This window comes from Carettochelys insculpta, chromosome 2, assembly GCF_033958435.1.
Source record: "Carettochelys insculpta isolate YL-2023 chromosome 2, ASM3395843v1, whole genome shotgun sequence".
Taxonomy (NCBI): domain Eukaryota; kingdom Metazoa; phylum Chordata; order Testudines; family Carettochelyidae; genus Carettochelys; species Carettochelys insculpta.
Genome location: NC_134138.1, coordinates 217593545 through 217612092, shown reverse-complemented (window position 1 = coordinate 217612092; position 18548 = coordinate 217593545). Strand labels below are relative to the sequence as shown.

The following is an 18548-nucleotide window of genomic DNA, read 5'->3' as shown; positions in this document are numbered from 1 at the left end:
CTTATGTGCTTTGCTGAATTGGGGCTGTAGTCACCGTTAAATTTAGCAGATTTAGACAGTTTTGCTTTTAATGTTAATCACATTACATTAAGCATACCTTCGAAATATTTGTAGTAAATGAAAGATTTTATTCATTACTGGAACTAAACCATATAATGTTCAGTTGCACTATCTGGCAAACAGATGTTAGTAGTAGTTACATTCCTTCATTTATCTTCGTTTGGTCTCGTACTGACCTGCTAATGTCCTAAATTTAAATTCTCTCCAAATCTTTTCAACAGGACACTGATTTGAAAAAAACAGTTGATGAAAGTGCACGGATTCAGAGAGCATACAACCACTATTTTGATCTCATCATTGTAAATGACAATCTTGATAAAGCCTTTGAGAAGCTACAGACTGCTATAGAGAAACTGAGGTTGGAGCCACAATGGGTCCCAATTAGTTGGGTATACTGACAGATTTCTGAAGATGGGGTTATCTAACCAATAAAATTAGCTGCAATGATCAATCTCAGAAGACATCGTGTAGAGATGGAAGTTACCTGCAGCGAGCTCCCTTGCATCTTTACTCTGTGTATATATTCAGATAATAGTACACTATTCTGGGTTTTTATATAACATTGAAGGAAAAGTGTACTTAAATATGTAATTTATTTTAATTTTTCTAACTTTATACAGATAACCTTTCTATTCATATCACACAAAGGAAATGCGTTGAAGCATTTTTATATGTTTTAATTTAGTACCTTTTGCCTTTTTCATCTGAAATTTCAAGTCATTCACTTTAACATTTTATGTTTTGGTCTTACATTTTCACTGTGATAAGGAAGGATACTTGAAACAATTTTTGTAAAACTCGTGTTCAAGTTAGTGTTTATCTGGTCAAATGCCAATTATTCTTATTAGGAGAAAACACTATTTCTTTTCCTAATAGGCACCTTTAGACTAATTTTTATGGGAGCAGAATTTTAAATATTGAAGCAGCAACCAGCACTGTTTTGCTACATTGCTCTCAAATTTTTCTGCTCAGTGTTTATACACTTTTGTAGTTTCATGGTTTCTTGTCTATTTTGATTTAGACAGATGTACTGTAGACACACCCTCTGCGTACCTTTAAAAAACAATGTCAAACAATACTTTGCACTCTTACTTATTAACTATTCTTGGGAGCCATTATAGTTGAGGTACTGATGTTGGAAAGGTTGTATGTAATGTAAACCATTGTAGTTAGCATCATAGTGAAGTAGCTTGAGAGCCTTATATTGCAGAGCCTTATTATGAGGCTTCTTACTATGTCAAACTAGTCACACTTCTGAAACCACATTGCTAAAGTAACCTGCTTTTTTAATCAAAACATTGATAGGTATTTGTATATTAATCTGTGAATTCAATTACTAAGGTATTTAACTGGCTCTTATTTTACATTTTGAAATATTGTAAGTGAACAGCTGTTGTGTTTTATGAAATGTGGTGTAATGAGACTTTAGTGCTATTCATTGTTGTGTTTAACCTGCATTCATCACTGAATAGCTTGTGAAATTGGAAGGGTTTTGTCAGATGCTAAAAATCAATGTTGTTTATATTTTGTTTTGTAACTTTGTGTTCAGCGATGAACTTACTCTCCTTTCAGTAGAATCATTGGCATAATTTCTATTATCTCCAAGTTCATATTAACTGATATTTTCAAGACTTTTACAAGTAAAAATTCTCCTTGTGTTTAAAATGAAGAAAACAAATTGTCTCTAAGATAAACCTTTCTTGTGACCAGGTTTTATATTATGCTAGGTATTGTGTGTATAATCCCATTTCTTCATCAGTTACCAGATTTATGAACCTAAATTAGTCATCTGGCCACTTAATTTATTTTCTATGTGGTGACATGCACCTGTCTTCTAAATGTTTTGTTTGTTTGTTTGTTTGTTTTCCATGCCAAAGCATATGATATCAACAAAAAACTTCTTCTGAATTCTTTCTTATGAAAAAAACCAAAAGAGCAGGTACACTTTAAAAGCCCAAGGATACATTCTTGTTTTTAAAGGTTTTTTTATTATGCGTGCAAGAAAACAGGGTTTGGGTGGTTTTATGTAATTACTTTGTACAAAGAACCCATGAGTCTCAAAAGTTATAGTTTAAAAAGCCTCTACAGTATTTTTTAAAAATTCCAGTATATTTTGTAAATGTTATATAAAATCTTGCATAGCCTTCAACTTCTCTGTGGCTCTTCGGGATTGAGATTTCAGTCTTTTAAAGTGAGTCTGAAACTTTTAATGAAAACTTATCTCAACTTTTGTTTTTATTCTGTTAAATTTATGAAGTATATTCAGTTAATCAGAGTTAACTTGTGACTGATGCAGAAAAAATCATGATTTAAAAATGAACTGCAGTTGCTGGTTTAATTGCACTGTTAAACAACAGAATGCCAGTTGAAATTTATTAATTTTGGTGTTTTTCTACATTTTCAAATATTGTATTCCAGTTTATAAAACAGAGTATAGGGTGCTCTCTTTTGTATTTTATTACAAATATTTGCACTGTAAAAATGATGACAGATCTTTTCAATTCAGCTCGTACAAGTACCGTGCCATCTTTATTGTGAAAGTGCAACTTAAAAATGCACATTTTTCTTTTGTTACGTAACTGCACTCAAAACAAACCAGTGTACATTTTTAGATCCTACAGGTTTACTTAATCTTACTTTTTGTTCAGCCGGTAATTAAGACAAGTTTCTTTACGTTTAAAAGAAACTTCCTACTCCATAGTTATAATATTACCTAAAAGTCAGAAGACTTGTGGCACTTTTGTAGCCAGTATTGCTAGGTATTTACATAGCAGGCACATAAGTACTCATGCACCCCTTCGTGCTTTGGCCAGTGTTTCAGAAGCATGCTTCCGTGCCTATGGCGCCCAGTAAGAAAATACTGCATTAATTAATTTTGTGACTAAATTCATTGGGAGGAGGATTGTATGTCTCTGTTTTGTGTTATGGCAATTTTGGGTGATGACCCAGCACATGTTCAATTTTTTTTAAGAACACTTTGACTTCAGATTTGACAAAATGCAAATAGGGGTTTTCTAAAGCTAGCAACAGCACTCCACCCAAGGTTTAAGAATCTGAAGGGTTTTTTATAACCTAAGCAAGGTGTGTGGAGCATGTTTTGAGAAATCTTAAAAGAGCAACACTCAAATGCAGAAACTACAGGACCCAAACCACCAAAAAGGAAAATGAACCTTTTGTTGGTGATATCTGACTGAGATAATGAAACGTGCATCAGTCCACACTGGTTGGGATCTTTGTCAAGCAGAACCTATCATAAGCATGAAAGAATGTTGTCTGGAACAGTGCTTGAAGCATGAAGGGGCATATAGATCTTGTAGTGCATCTGACACACAAATATCTTGCGACGCCTGCTACATCAGTGCTATGCCAAGACCTAGTCTTGCTTCCAGGTGACATTGTAATGATGATGAAGAGGGCACCATTATTTCCTGCAAAGGTAAACAAACTTGAGCAATTGACTGAACAGGAAGTGGGGCTAAGCAGATGTGCAGGCTCTAAATTATCCATTGTTTTATTGTTTTAGTGCAGTTACTTTTTTGTACAGAGTTCTACATTTGTAAAATCATCTTTAATGTTAAGGAGATTGTACTTGTTTGAGGTGACTTGAAAAATACTATTTTTACAGTGCAGATATTTGTAATAAAAATGAATATAAAATAAGCACTGTACACTGATTTCAATTACAGAGAATACAATGTATTTGAAAATGTAGACAACATAAAAATATGTAAGCAAATTGTGCTCTATTATTGTTTAGGAAATTAATTAATCATTTTTTAATATCTCTTGACAGCCATAATGAGTGCGGTGTTTTTGTTTTGTTTTGTTTGTTTTTTCCCCCAGGTGTGGTAGGTTTCATAAGAGGTGGTGCCAGCACAATACTTTTCTGTTTGGTACTCTCAGACTAGGTTTTGTGATGCTACTGCTCTGGTGGAACTTGGAGGAACAGATTTATTGTTGTTCTTTGTGCCAACAAATAGCAGAGCCTTTGAATGTTTTAAAGATTGTCTTGCTACTATAGATTTATAGCTATGATTCATCTATCGGTGTCTTTGTTGTACACTGTGTATTAGGAGATAAACATTTCCTACACATAGTACATGTTATCTAGCTTCTACCTTTTTATGTTACAGATAATCAACTCCTGAACTGTAATGCCAAAAGTGGCTGGTGATAGCTCCTCCTTAATGAGTGGTATTGGAAGATTTTACTTTCTGCCCTGTAATGACATATATTGCAAACTTCAATTATTTCACCAAGTGGAAATACAGACATCAAGGTCTAATCAGAAAACTACATGCTGAACCTCTCTAATCCAGAACACATTCATCTGGCAACGTCTGTAATCCTGCATGATTTTAGTTAGCTGGATGGCCACTTGTCATGGGTGTGGCCAAATTTCCAGTGGTCCCATAAAGTTTGTTCCCACCCATCAGTCATGGCCAGTATTCTGTGCTGTTATTTAACTGTAATGTACCCCTAAAGAGTAAAGAGTCCAGGAAGAGTGGAATGTTGGTATTGCTGCTAGACGGTATTGACCTTCCATGATCAGGCAATTCTTCCTGCACCGAGGGTGCTGGATTAGAGAGAGTCAAAGAGTGCTAATCCCAGTACCTTTATTGTACTAGGTCTGTCAAGCCAGCCAGTGGGGTGGTGTGTTGCACTGGGGGCTAGGACTTCCTGTGTTTGAGTGTAAAATGTGAAATTGATCCCGCTGGAGCCTATTGTATACATTATCAAGCCTTCTAAATCCTTTTTAGATATTCTTTTTAAAGTAGAAGCAACTGGGGAGTGTGATAGTGGCACAGCCTCACAAGGAGTATTGTCTGCCAGGATGTATGTAAGAACCTGGTGTATCAAAATAGGTATGGGGATTATCTGGATCTCTTCACTTAAGGTGGTAAGCAAATAAGCTCCTTTTTTTTCTTTACCAGATCTTTCCAATTTAGCAATGCACACTTTCTGCATTGAGTAAAAAGTTCTCTGTAATCACACCTGCTTTGGATTTAAAACAACTCCTCAAGAAACATTGGAACTTTCCTTTAAACTATAAGGTAGAGGTTTTCAGCATGTGGTCACTCAGAAATGGCTAAATCACTTTTACGCTTATATTTTTAAGTTCTCTAGTCTGACAGCATAGAGAATTTTGAATTCAAAGAAGCATTTTACAGAGGTTAAGCCATTCACCATCAGATTTTAGAGTGGAGATGCTATTTCCACCCTAACATTGGTGATGACTTCATGTCATAATACATATTGGTAGGAAGGATGGTAGGCTGAAACCGTGATTGTCTACCCCTTTCGGGAATCTGATTTGTCTTTCATACCCCTTGTTTCACCTCACTTAAAAACTACTTGCTTACAAAAAATCCAACAAAGACACAGGTGTCATAGCACACTAATACTGAAAAACTGCTTACCTTCTCATTTTCACCATAAAATTATAAATCAGTTGGAATATAAAGAATTGATTGTACTCACATTTGTGTGATATTTGAGCCTCGTCATTCTGGAAGGCCTTGTAGTGACAGCCACATTTTTTCCCCTATGTTGTCGATTCCTACTCCTTGTTCTGATGTGGGCAAATGAGACTCACAAAAATGTTGCCCCTAAAAGAAACAGAATATTCAAAGCATGGTTCCCAAGGTCACTGATTTTTCTGTATTACACACCAGAATGTGGTTAGTGTAGAGTCTTTAAACTTCATTTGCAGACCAGGTCTTAAGATATCTCAATAAGATTTTCTTGCTGACTGGTAGAGAGGTTACTGCTGCTAACATCTGACAAAATGAATGGGTTTTTTACCCAGTGGAGTTGGGCTAAATTATATTGAATGTTGGAGCAGTATAACTAACTGGTGTCAGGTAGGCCAAATGATCTGTTACATCTTTAATTTTACTGTGCTCAGTTTCTTTGTGCAGACATTGCTGATGTGCGGAAAGCAGTGGAAAAATATTTTTATCACCATATTTTGGACTTACAGAATTCAGTTTTCTTAATGAAAGCATTCACTTTGCCATAGAGATTTTGGAACATTAGTGTTGCGCCTTTACACTGACAATAATTAGATCATTCAGCTAGCTAAATATATCTGCAAGGTAGGTTAGTTGTTACCCTCCCCCACCCCCCTCCCCACAGTAGCCTCAAAGTACCATTACAGAAACATAATGCTTCATATGCTGCATCTCTTCTTGAAGCAAAATCAAAGAAACCATACACTCTTGTCTAATTCTGCCCGCCACTGTAGTACCTGCAGAAAATACCCTTCGTTTAAAACAAACAAAAAAGCCTGATACTCTCAAACTACTCATATCACATGACACTGTCATAGAATTGAAGAAATAAGGGGATAATTCTGAAGAAATGTGAAACTCTCATACTTTCCCTCATGAAACCAGTGAACCTCTGTGAATCAACAGTTGTTGATGTTCTGACCCCATCTCTTCTCAAGCAATGCAAAACAGGTGAACATCGGGGCAGGTGGACTAGATAAATTTGACAGGTGACTTTCATTTAAGAACTAAGAATTCAACTTACCTTTTTTTGAAGTAAGTACCTCTCTGTCTGACAATATATCCAATGTGAGGAGGGATTTTCTTTCCTGATTCTAGCTACAAATCCATTCACTCTGTTGTTGCATTGGCACCCCACAACTTCTTCATGAATTCCAAGTCAAATTTTGTTCAGGAGAAAAAACAAGTTTAAAAAGTCATCTCTGATTGTAAAAGTTTTAAAGGCAAATTTGGAACAGTATATGCTCACTGATATTCATAGTTTCAGAGTATGAAACATAATCAGCTGAGCTTCTTAACTAATATCTATGTACTCATCAAGCTCTGGGGCAAATGTCCCCCTCCCCCTCATTTTAAGTTTCTCTACAAGTTGAGAGAGAATTTCCTCAATCACTTCTTCAGTTCTGTGACAGTGTCACTTTATAATGGTACTTTTTTGAGTATCAAATGCTTTTTTGCCCCGGAAGGGAGACCGTATGCTTCATGCCCTTCTGTAGAAATAATTGAAGATTTTTTCATTTTAAGCTGGCAGGTTTCTGAGTGCTGGACTTTCCTTTGAAAAAATTCTGCCCGTTTATCCACACGTTAGTGTTTTGTCTTCAAATGTTGCAAATGTGGTAGCTTTATACTGTTGTTTAACACACTTTTTCACAAAAAACCCACAAAGGCTGGGTCTACACTTGCCACCGACTCTTGGGGGGCATGTTAATCGAGGTGACAGGAGATTACTAATGATGTGCTGTGCTGAATACGCAGCACGTCATTAGGCTAATTCTCCCCTGCGGCAACTTCAAAGTGCCTGTGGCTACATGCATGCCGGCACTTCGAAGTTTTGAAGCTTTGAATTTGCCGCAGGGGAGAATTAGTCTAATAAAGTGCTGTATATTCACCCCAATACTTGATTAGTAATCTCCCGTTGCACTGATTAACATGCCCCTTTCGAACTAGGGGGCAAGTGTAGACAAACCCAAAGTGAAGTGGATCACTGTTTGTAGATGTGAGTCCAAAAGCACTGTATTCCTTTTAGAACTGATGGAGTTATTTGTCATTTGCAACTTCTTACGATTTGCATGTTTCACTACCACCACTTCCAGCATCTTGTTTTTAAAATCTGTCATTTTTATATTGGAATCATGTACACACTGACAACTTCAGCCTCATTAATGGGTTTGCATCAGTAAATGATATTAAATGCATGTTTAATAGTGTGTACATGCACATTTATGTGGTATAATAGAGTACAAAGAGTAATATAAATAAGTCATTCATTGTGTGGCATTTTGGTTTGGTTTGTGCTCACTTTGCTAGTGTTTTTTAAGTAGCCTGTTGTAAAACTAGCAAATATCTAGAATAGGCGTACACAAACTGGGGTGAAATTTCAAAAGGTGGGACACAGCGTGATTGCCTCCTCCCCACTGCGGGGGCCCTCCACCATCTCCCCATAGCCTCTCTTGGCTCAGCTGCCTGCCTCTGTGGTCTCTGCCAATGCTAGAGAGCCAGCATAATTTCTTGTCCCTACTCCTCCCTGTGAGGAGGCCTCTGCTGCTTCCCCACATCCTCTCTGGCTTCTGATGTCTTATGCTGCCATACCTCCTGCCTCTCGGTGTCTACCAGCCGTGGGAATGCTGGAATCATTTCTGGTCTCCTGGCCACTTATCTGTGTCTCCCAGCAGGAGCGAGTTGGGAGGCACATTTTGCAGAGGCATCTGAGTGGAGATATGTGCTTTTACCGGGACACCAGCTTTCTGAAGAAGAGTCCAGCAGGCGTTTTTGTTTGTTTTTTTTTTAAAGTGCAATTGTTGTTTTGCTTTGTTCAATTTTGAAAGGGCTGCCCACGAGGGCTGGAGAACGGGTGGTGGTTTTTAACCAGGGCAGGGAGTTGTCCCTCCCCTGCCCTGGCTGCTGGAGGATGAGGTGGGCTCTTTAAACAGCAAAATAAAGAACTACTTGGGACTGCTGGAGAATGAGTTAGGTGGGCCCTTGAAACATGCTCTGTTGCCTCCCTCAGGGCTCTAAGCATGAATTGTCTGTTTTAAGGGTTGCCTGGGAGTGCTGGGGAAGGTGCTAGCGCAGGGTCTTTAAACAGCAGCCTGTATTCTTGGCAACCCCCTGTTACCTCAGCAGGTTGCAGATCCTCTGCTCCCCCTCATTTCTGGTGCCTCGCCGTGGGGCAGCAGCCCCCCTCATTGATGAGCCCAGACATGGAAGAGCAGCTCCCACCCCCATCCTTGGAGAACAGTGTCCCATATTTGCCATAGGGCAATATGGTCACTCTAAAAAGCACTCTCTAGAGTTCCTTTTTCACACAGTCCAAGTTTCCCTCTACTATTCCTACTCCATACTGTCCATCCTTAGCTTTAAACCACTTCTCCAGCTTGACAGTAATTTCCACATACTGAGATCCTGGATCCCTATCAAGGTCACTTCCCTTAATGCCAGGTTGCAGCCCTCACACACACAAGGTGTATACACCTGGTCCAGATGAGAGGATCCAAGTCATAGCACTACTGCTTCGGGGTTCCCGAGTCCTCTTCCGCTCAGTTCCCAAAGAACACGGTTCAACTCTAGTCTTGTCATTTAATTTTCTTTGTCAACTTTTACATAGGCAGTCAGAAAAAACAAGCATTTCTGTAGTATCCTAAACACTAAGTAGATAATGAATCTCCTTTGCTGCCTCCTCTCCCCTCCTCCAATCCCCCCCCCCATTCCCGTTGCCATTGCCAAGGGAGTGTGGTCCATCGCTTCTGGGTTGGGGGGCCCAGGCTTAATGCAAGGATGAAATGTGGGACCCTATGTAAAAAATTTGCTTACCCATGCCCTAGAAAACCTTTGCATACTCCCAGGGGTAGGTGTACCCATGGTGGAGAACCACTGGGCTAGAAGATAGACTGAACTACAAGTGTAAGATGTTCTGAATGTATTACACTTGAACAAATGAAAATAGTTCTCGTAGCATGTACTATATTGTAGCATGTTCTAGTTTTTTGAGAGTTTAAGTTTATAACCTTTCCAGCTGTCCCGAAATCACTTTTCTGCTTGGTTCATTGAGTGTTAAAACACTTGCTCTCTTTCTCTTGGACACTGAAATATAAAATAGCTAAACTTGGTTGGTTGGCCATAATACAAAAATGGGTATGTGAGAGTGGATTAGATACACTACTACATTGGTAAGGTATGTGGAAAATATGTATTACTGTTATCTTCATAATTATCAAATGCATGAGAGGTGAACATATGCATGTTTGGATGGTAAAACAGATGTTCATGTACACCATGGGTGTCCAACCTTTTGGCTTGCCTGGGCCGCATTGAGTGAAGATAGTCTTGGGCCGCGTACAAAATATGATATAGTTAATCTATATAAATCACATAATAATCTTAAACGTTTATGATCTTGTGGGGCTGCATTACTAGCTGTCCAGGGCCGCAGGCTGGACGCGCCTGATGTACAAAATCATATTACTGATGTGTAACTTCCATTTGTAATAAGGAGTTCATGAGGCAACATAAAATTTTGTATGTGTATGCATAGATTTATAGATATATTGGATTCATCCTGAGTGACCAGCTTTTTCCTCGAATGCAGCCGGAATGCCATGGACCACAAATTATTCAATAGCTAGATGGGAAAAAGATACTTTCTTTTAAAAGATCAAAAAAGTGGATTTTTTAAAAATGTAATTGCAGGCTTATTTTTAAAATGTTTATGAAGTAGACTTTAGCATAGGCCGTCAAGCTTGTTATCTTTGCAAATTGTTTATTTTTGTATTTAGCCTGTTTGCTCACAAGCCGCTGAAAAGGTGGTAATTGCTAGCTACACACATGGAACCAAGGTCTATATAAGGGATGATGCGTCAGTTTTGACAGCAGTAACCTCCTGAAGAGGTGCAGAGACCATTTTGTTTAAATTTTATTTTAAGTTAGCACAGTTCACTTCCCACTTCACTCGTAGTCAAGAAACCAATTGGGAGTTGAAGAAGCTTGAAAGCTGCTTTTGCTCTTCCAACCTTTGAATACAGACTAGATGCATATAGCGCATTTAAGGTAGTTTTAGTTACAGTGTAAAAAATGCTGGGTTTGTGCATCTTTATTTGAATTAGAATATCCATCCAAATACATTTTGAAACAAAATACAAGTAAAAATCTAGTAAATAAATGCATCGTTCACCACTTTCTAATATCATAAAAATGTAAAAATTAAGCCTGAACAAATATGTTGATATATATTTGCTTAAATATGTAGAAATATATCATATCCTCATGGCTACCAAACCAAACATGCAAACCTGATGTAAATGCTATATTTAGTTGCAAACGAACATGTCTTAATGGTTACCAGCCAATAAAAATCAAAGTGGGTAAAAACTTAAAGTACACACAAAACACAATTAAAATAGAATATTTAAATAAAGGTTTCACATTTCTGATTTAAGTTGGTTTAATATAAATGAATCCACCCTGATTGGTAGATGGACTAATTTAAGTAAACACCAACCTAAACTTTAATGAAAATGCTTGGGCTACATAGCTGACTAGTTCAGAATAGCTGTCCTCTAAAAGTTACTGGTTCAAGTTAAGTTTATAAATACTGTGACAAGCCAAAGTCTGTTTCAGATTGTGTGGTAAACCATAACAGAACATGTCAACTTATGTATATTTTATGAAGGGCATATAAAATGATCAGTCTCATATTTTATTTTATACCTACTGAACAATTTCACAAATTGGCACAGGCAAGGAAACTCATTCTGGGCAACAGTATTTTTTCCCTTGTGCAGTGTTCTGTGATCAGAATTACTGCATGTGCATTGAGGTGCAAGAATTGTGTGGAACAGGACGTCAAGTCAATCTTAAATTTGAATTTCTCTACTTATAGACACTGTCAAAGCTTGTGTAGGCTCAAAATTTGACCTACTTTTTTCCTGCTCCCTGCATCTATCCTCATTTTGTCTTTTAAAAAAAAATCAAACATCAGAATGTTTTATTGTACAAATTGCCTGCTGCTGAGCACTCAGGAGCTGCCCTCAGGCCCACTGAAAGGGGTGTGGAGGAGGGAGGCAATTGCCTTGGGTCCTGATGATTCAAAAGGGCTCAGGGCATCTGGCCTCTGCTGTTGCTACTGTGGCAGTGGTGGCAGCTGGGACCTGGGACTCTGTAAATCTCCACTGGAACCCCACACAGCATGCTTTAGTAAGCATTAAGGGCTGGCTGGTGCTGACGTCTTTCTGCCCCCCTGCCCTTTCTGGGAGCACACAGCCAGGGCCTCCCCACTTTGCCCAGCAGTGTGGCAGTTCTGTCAGCTCCCTGGCTGTCCTAGGTTTCCAGGATGGTTGTGCAAATATGAAAAATGGCTGGCTGGGCATCCATTTTAAAGTTTGTGTGTGAGTTACTTTTGCTATTCTTCAGCTACAGCAAAGATAATGTGGTCTCATGAATAGGGCGCCAGAATGGGATAAGGGGCTGGTGCCAGAGATTTTGCTGGAAGAACTATGTTTATGTGGCTTGATTTCTTCTGTGATTATGCAATGAGCAGCCATTTGCAATTTTGTGAGCCTTCATTTGCATCATGCTGCTGGCAGCCAGACAATCTAGACGCAGCCTAAGATTTTTGGTATTCACAATTTTTAACTTTCATGCTGAGGAGGGCATGGATTCCTCTTCTTTTGCTGCTAACGTTAGGTTGGGTACCATAGGGAGTTCTACCCTGTTCTTAAGCATGAAAGAGAGAAAGTGGTAAGGGGACACGTTCTCCTAGACTCAATTTAAAAAAAAAAGCAAAAATATATTATACAGGTTCAAGGAAATTATAGTTGGGCTCCTCCAAGGCTGACCTAAATATTGCTCCATCAGATACCTAATGGGCGCACTTCAGGAATATGAAGAATAATAAAGCTTTCTCCAGAACCCAGCTGTCTGTTTCAAAACTCAGTCTAGTAAGTCAGTGTGTTCATGACGTATGAAATATTATTTCCATGTACTTGTTCTTGACTTTTTAAAATGCATGTTGAGTATACCCTTCTCCCACAAATCTTACACTTCCTATGAATAGTGGTTTTTCTATATTGTGGTACAGTAAGTGGAACCATCATTATTGAAGGAGTTTAAAATCTGGCTTTTCTTTGTCAAGGATTGTGCATAGAAATTCAAGATTGTGGTAAAGCTCTTGGTTTATATTAAATGTCACATTAAGATTTTATTTACCTTGTGTGTTTTCACAAGTGGCTTTTATTTTGGATATTAACATGCATGCTTTTTGTGTAATATTAAATTTTAAAACAGGACTTGGTACTTGTGAGTTTTAAAAATTGTTCTCCTGCTGTATGCAGAACTCAGCAGTGCAAAAAACAAAACTAAAAATCTTGTTGCCACATTAACAAACTGAGTTATATTTTCGATAGACTGTGAAAAATCACTTATCAACTAACCTGTTGCCTAAGAAACATATTATGGAACAGGTCCTACAAATGGAACCTCTTAGTATATCTTCACATAGATAAAATCAGCTAACATGTTGGACTGTGTTTTTAATCATTTTGTATTCTAAGATATCCCCCAACATGTTGTCTTTTACGCAGTTAAATTTTTCATGTCATGCATACTCCAGCATAAAAATTTTAATGTACAAATGTGAAATTAAGTTAATCACAACAAAATATTTTTGTATATCATAAAATAAAGATTTAATATTGGGGAAAAAAGTAGTCTTTTGTATGATGATAGCTGTAGTGTGATTAACCAAATAGTAAAGTTAAAAAGATTAGATCCAACCTCAATAAATTCTTAAGTAGAGCCATCTTATGCTCTTGAATTCAGAAATTCTTCTGGTGTTGCAAGTGGGCTGTCAACCAATGCTCATAATTAACATACCTTAAAATTCTGGTACAGCAATCTTGTAGGCATCTTACAAACCAAAGTCCTGGATCTGTGACCTGGTCAGTACCATCTGTGGGAGGTGGTGGGGGAGTGAATGGGCAGAGTGCCATTTAAGTCATGTGGTCTTTCATATGGACTAGATTGCAAGATTGAGCCATAAACTACTCCATCTCTGTGTTTGCCTTAGTTACTGAAAATCTGTGTTAACATTCATTCCAGAAGTATGTTACCATTCTCAGAAACAGGAAGAGAAAAGGGCCAGATGTAAGAGTGTCTCCAGTTCTACAAAAGTCCTGTGGGCACCTTATAGACTAACGTATTTTGGAGCCTAAGCTTTCGTGGGCAAAGACTCACTTTGTCAGATGCCTGAGTAAGGGGGTTTCAGAAGAGGACTTAATCCCCCACCCCAACTCATGCCTGTGAAGAAGCGTCTCTTTGCCCACAAAGGCATATGCTCCAAAATATGTTAGTCTGTATCTTCACGAGCAAGTCCCTGTAGCACCTTACAGACTAACATGGCTACCCCTCTAATACTTCCAGTTTTACAGAAACATCTTGAACCTATTTCTTCAAACAGATATTGTCAGTGGTTCTAATGTTTGTCTCAACACTTCCCCTGCAAATTATATGAGAAACTCGTTTTAGACATGGCTGATCCAAAATTCTCTGGGAGTCCAGAAGGCAGTGTTCTAAAATGTAATTATCTTAAGACTCATCCCACCATTATGTTCTATGTTTATAAATTTAAAAACAGCTAGGGTAGAGAAATACCCTTGGATATCCATGTGCACTTTGTGGAGTTATATAATCCCCAATGTAGTTTTTTTTTGGAAAATCATGCTATTCCTTTGAAATAGGTCCATAGGAACATTTTCCCACCTAAATATTGTTTTGACAGATCTCCTGGCTTTTGTGCTCTTTACAGGACAAATCATTGTCACATGTACGTTTTCATGAAATGATCACTGTATCAACCTTCTCACCATGCTCAAAGGAAATCTACACAGTTAGGCATGGTCTATGCTGGAAATGAATTTTGACCTAATATATGCAACTCCAGCTTCTTCTGCAACAAAACTACTGAAAATTTCTTAGTGAAGGAACTTCTTCCCAGCCCTCTACCAGGAGCAGGTCTGGTCAAGATTTTTCAGGCACTTTTCTCAGTTTCCTGGGCCAGACCTTGCTAATGTCTATATTTGCAGTACTTCCTTGTTTTGTCTCATAGCAGGGTTTCACAGAATTATCAGCTGGTTCTGGTGCTTCAGTGTGGGTTTTGGTAACACTGGTGCATTAGTCCCTGTACTTGGTCTCCTCTAAGAAACAGTATTAAACCCTCAGTTGTCTCTGTGTGGCTTCTGAGTTTTGGACTTAAACTGCCTGCCTCAAGTATAGTTTGTGTTTTGGGATTATAAAGAAACAAGGTGAGGTGAGGTTATTTCTTTTGTTGGACTAACTTCTGGTGCTGAGACAAGTTTCCCAACTACTTAGTTCTTCCTCAGGGCTGGGAAGTGTACTCAGCATGCCACAGTTAAATACTATGTCCTACAGCTAGTTGTAGCGCTAGTAGCACATTCAAGGTGAAAGGGCCTGTTAATACTTCTGTAGTTAGAAGGGAAGAGTAGTTTGTATTAAGACATAAATCCAGCTCTTCCAGTACTTGCTCATAGCTATTTGAGTTAATATTTGCATGCATGGCTCTTGGAAGGTTTTCCCTGTGGGAGTTAGAAAGTAAGGGCCTGTCAGTCTTATGGGGAAAACTGGTTGAGTTGGCAGTTTTTCAAAGAGATGTTATGGGCTCAAGAGCAACCTATCCCATTGCACAGCAAAGATAGTAAGTATGGGAAGACAGGCCACCCTGGCTTAATGAGATTTCAATGCTCTAAAAAGCAAAATCTTTAAAAAGTGGGATGAAGTCCAGTTACAAGAAAGATACATAACTATATAGGGACAAAATTAGAAAGACCAAGGCACAAAAATAATTTATCTGGCAATAAATCAGAAGAAACATGTACAAATAAATTAGAATCAAGAGGAACACCAAAGAGCAGGCAGGACTATCAATCTGGGATAACACAGCAAAAGTCTATTTGAATAAATAAAACAGTTTCCCATGCTCACTTTGGCTGTAGTCTGTTACTTCTGTTCCTTGCCTAGTAGTATGATCACACAAACATCCCATCACGTCTCTTCTTTCCAGTCCACTGATTTCCACTCAGTTTGGGGTCTGTGGTTGGCATCACTTAGAGACTGCACCCCAACCCTTGCTTTACTGAGTTCAGCTTTAGTGGCTGTATAGGAAGAAGCCCACACAAGTTGATTCAATTCTGGTGCTGCCCTCTGCTTTAGCTTCCTGTGAAGAGTACCCACAGCCAGTGGAAACTAACCACTACCAATAGGACCCTTAGACACACACGATCCTTGCTACAAGGGCCTAGTTTCCTTCCTGTTCCATTACCCAAGCAATTCTGAGTATGTTGTACTATTACATTGGTTCCCTAAGGGTGAATTATAGAATTAAGTTTATGAACATCTCTGAACACCCATAGCTGAGGGCAGAGCGTTCCTTCCTCTGTGGAGCAGCTTGTTTACCATTCTGCGCTCTAGATTTGCCTGCACACCATTTAAGCCACCAGGCTCAGCTTCCCAGCTGTGGCCTCAGATTTGGTTTAGCAAGGCTTGTGCCAGTGCTCTAAAGGTAGCTATGTAAGCAGCACATTGCCTCCACAGCTCACACAGGTTCTGAAGCCCAGGGAAGGGATAGGGAAAGAGGGGGAATAAAGCGCTCAAAAGTCCATCTGTTTAACTTGTCACAGAAGTACCCAAGGAAAACATATTACACAGGCTTATCCCACATGATTTAAAAGCTTGGATTTCAGTCAAATGGTAAATAGTGCCACAGACTCAAACATTCTCCTAACTGCTCATGTGTGGGGTGATGTTATGATGCCCAAAAGAATTTCTGTATCCATAATGTGTAAACACAATGCAAACAAAATGAGACAGACTACTGTTTTCACAGCAAATGTTAGACTGAAAGAGCTTTCAAACAGTGTTTAGCAGAAGTAGCAAATATGAAAAGGATTTCTACCACTTCACTTTTTGCACTTCAAATAAACACATGACTAGAGTGAATGACATTGTTTGTAAAAAGGTGGGGCCTTTGACACCCAAGTGGCTGAGCACCTCATGATCATTAGTGTTTATATGCTCAGAGCATCATGTGCAGTAGGGCAGTACTATTTTTTCTGATTAGAGACTGATTGGAGGCCCAGGTGTTTAGGTGCCCACAGTCACAGTTAGGCACCTAAAGACCACTGCAATTCAACTTCTAAACCCACTGGTGTCCATCCAGTCATCCTTGAGAGTCTGGCCCTAAATGATGGGCTCAAGGTCACAAAGAACTGGCTGGCAAACTGAAACCCAATCTCATAGAATCACAGGGCTGGAAGGGACCGCAGGAGGTCATCTAGTCCAACCCCCTGCTTCAAGCAGGATCAACCCCAAGTAAGTCTTCCCAGCCAGGACCCTAGCAATCCAAGATTTAAAAACATCGAAGGATGGAGAATCCACCACCTCTCTAGGCAACACATTCCAGTGCTTCACCACCCTCCTGCTGAAATAGTTTTTCCTAATATCCAACCTACACCTCTCCCTCTTCAACTTCAGACCATTACGCCTTGTTCTGCCATCTGACACCACTGAGAACAGTTTCTCACCCTCCTCTTTAGAGCTCCCCTTCAGGAAGTTGAAGGCTGCTATTAAATCACCCTTAAGTCTTCTCTTCTGTAAAGTAAACAAACCCAAATCCCTCAGCCTTTCCTCATCAGTCTTGTGCTCCAGCCCCTTAATCATTTTTGTTGCCTTCCGCTGAACCTGCTCCAGCACATCCACATCCTTTTTATATTTGGGGGGGGGGGCCAAAACTGGACACAATATTCCAGATGTGGCCACACCAGTGCTTAATAGAGGGGAACAACCACTTCTCTAGATCTGCTTGAAATCCTCCTCCTAATGCACCCTAATATGCCGTTAGCCAGCTTGGCTACAAGGGCACACCGTTTACTCATATCCAGCCTTTCATCCACCATAACCCCTAGGTCCCTATCTGCTGTACTGCTGCTTAGCCAGTCGGTCCCCAGCCTATAACTGCTTGAGATTCTACACTTCTTGTTGAACTGCAACAGATTTCTTTTAGCCCAATTCTCCAATTTATCCAGGTCACTTTGGATTCTCTCTCTACCTTCCAACACATCTACCTCTCCCCCTAGTTTTGTGTCATCTGCAAACTTGATGAGGGTGCAATCCAGTCCCTCATCCAGGTCATTAATACCGATGTTGAACAACACTGGGCCTAGAACCAAGACTTGTGGCACTCCACTAGAAATTGACTGCCATCCAGATATTGAGCCATCGACCACTACCCACTAGGTCCAACTGTCAAGCCAGCTTTCTATCCATCTTATAGTCCAAGGATCCAATCCATATTTCCTTAACTTAGGGGCAAGAAGGTTGTAGAAGACTGTATCAAAAGCTTTGCTGAAGTCAAGGTATACCACATCCACTGACTTCCCCATGCCCACACAGCCTGTTACTTCATCATAGAAGCTAATCAAATTGGTGAGGCAGGACTTGCCCTTGGTGAATCCATGTTGGCTACTTTTGCTCACTTTCCTCTCTTCAAAGTGCTCCAAAATGGATTCCTTGAGATTTCTCTCCATTATTTTCCCAGGGATTGAGGGAAGGCTGACTGGTCTATAGTTCCCTGGATTGTTATCCTTTCCTTTTTTTAAAGATGGGTGCTACATTTGCCTCTTTCCAGTGATCCAGGATCCCCAAGAGTCTTCAAAGACAATGGCCAAAGGCTCAGCAATGACATCTGCCAATTCCCTCAGTACCTTTGGGTGCATTAAATCCAGACCCATGGATTTGTGTATATGTAGTTTTTCTAGATAGCTCAGAACTTGTTCCTTCCCCACTGATAGCTGCCCTCCACCTTCCCATACTGCATTGTCTAGAACCATAGTGTGGGAGCTGACTTTGTCTGTGAAGACTGAGGCAAAAAAAGCATTGAGTAATTCAGCTTTTCTTACGTCTGTCACTAGG

The 18548-nt window shown here is 39.3% G+C and overlaps 1 protein-coding gene across 1 annotated transcript in view; it reads left to right on the top strand.

Moving 5' to 3' along the window:
• PALS2 (protein associated with LIN7 2, MAGUK p55 family member) overlaps positions 1 to 13340 on the top strand; it is a 100131-nt gene extending 86791 nt beyond the window's left edge. Inside the window, exon 12 of the mRNA XM_074984621.1 lies at positions 282 to 13340. Within this exon, the coding sequence (XP_074840722.1) occupies positions 282 to 458 (177 nt within the window). The 3' untranslated portion in view covers positions 459 to 13340. The remainder of the gene's footprint in view (positions 1 to 281) is intronic.
• Positions 13341 to 18548: the final 5208 nt, after the last annotated feature.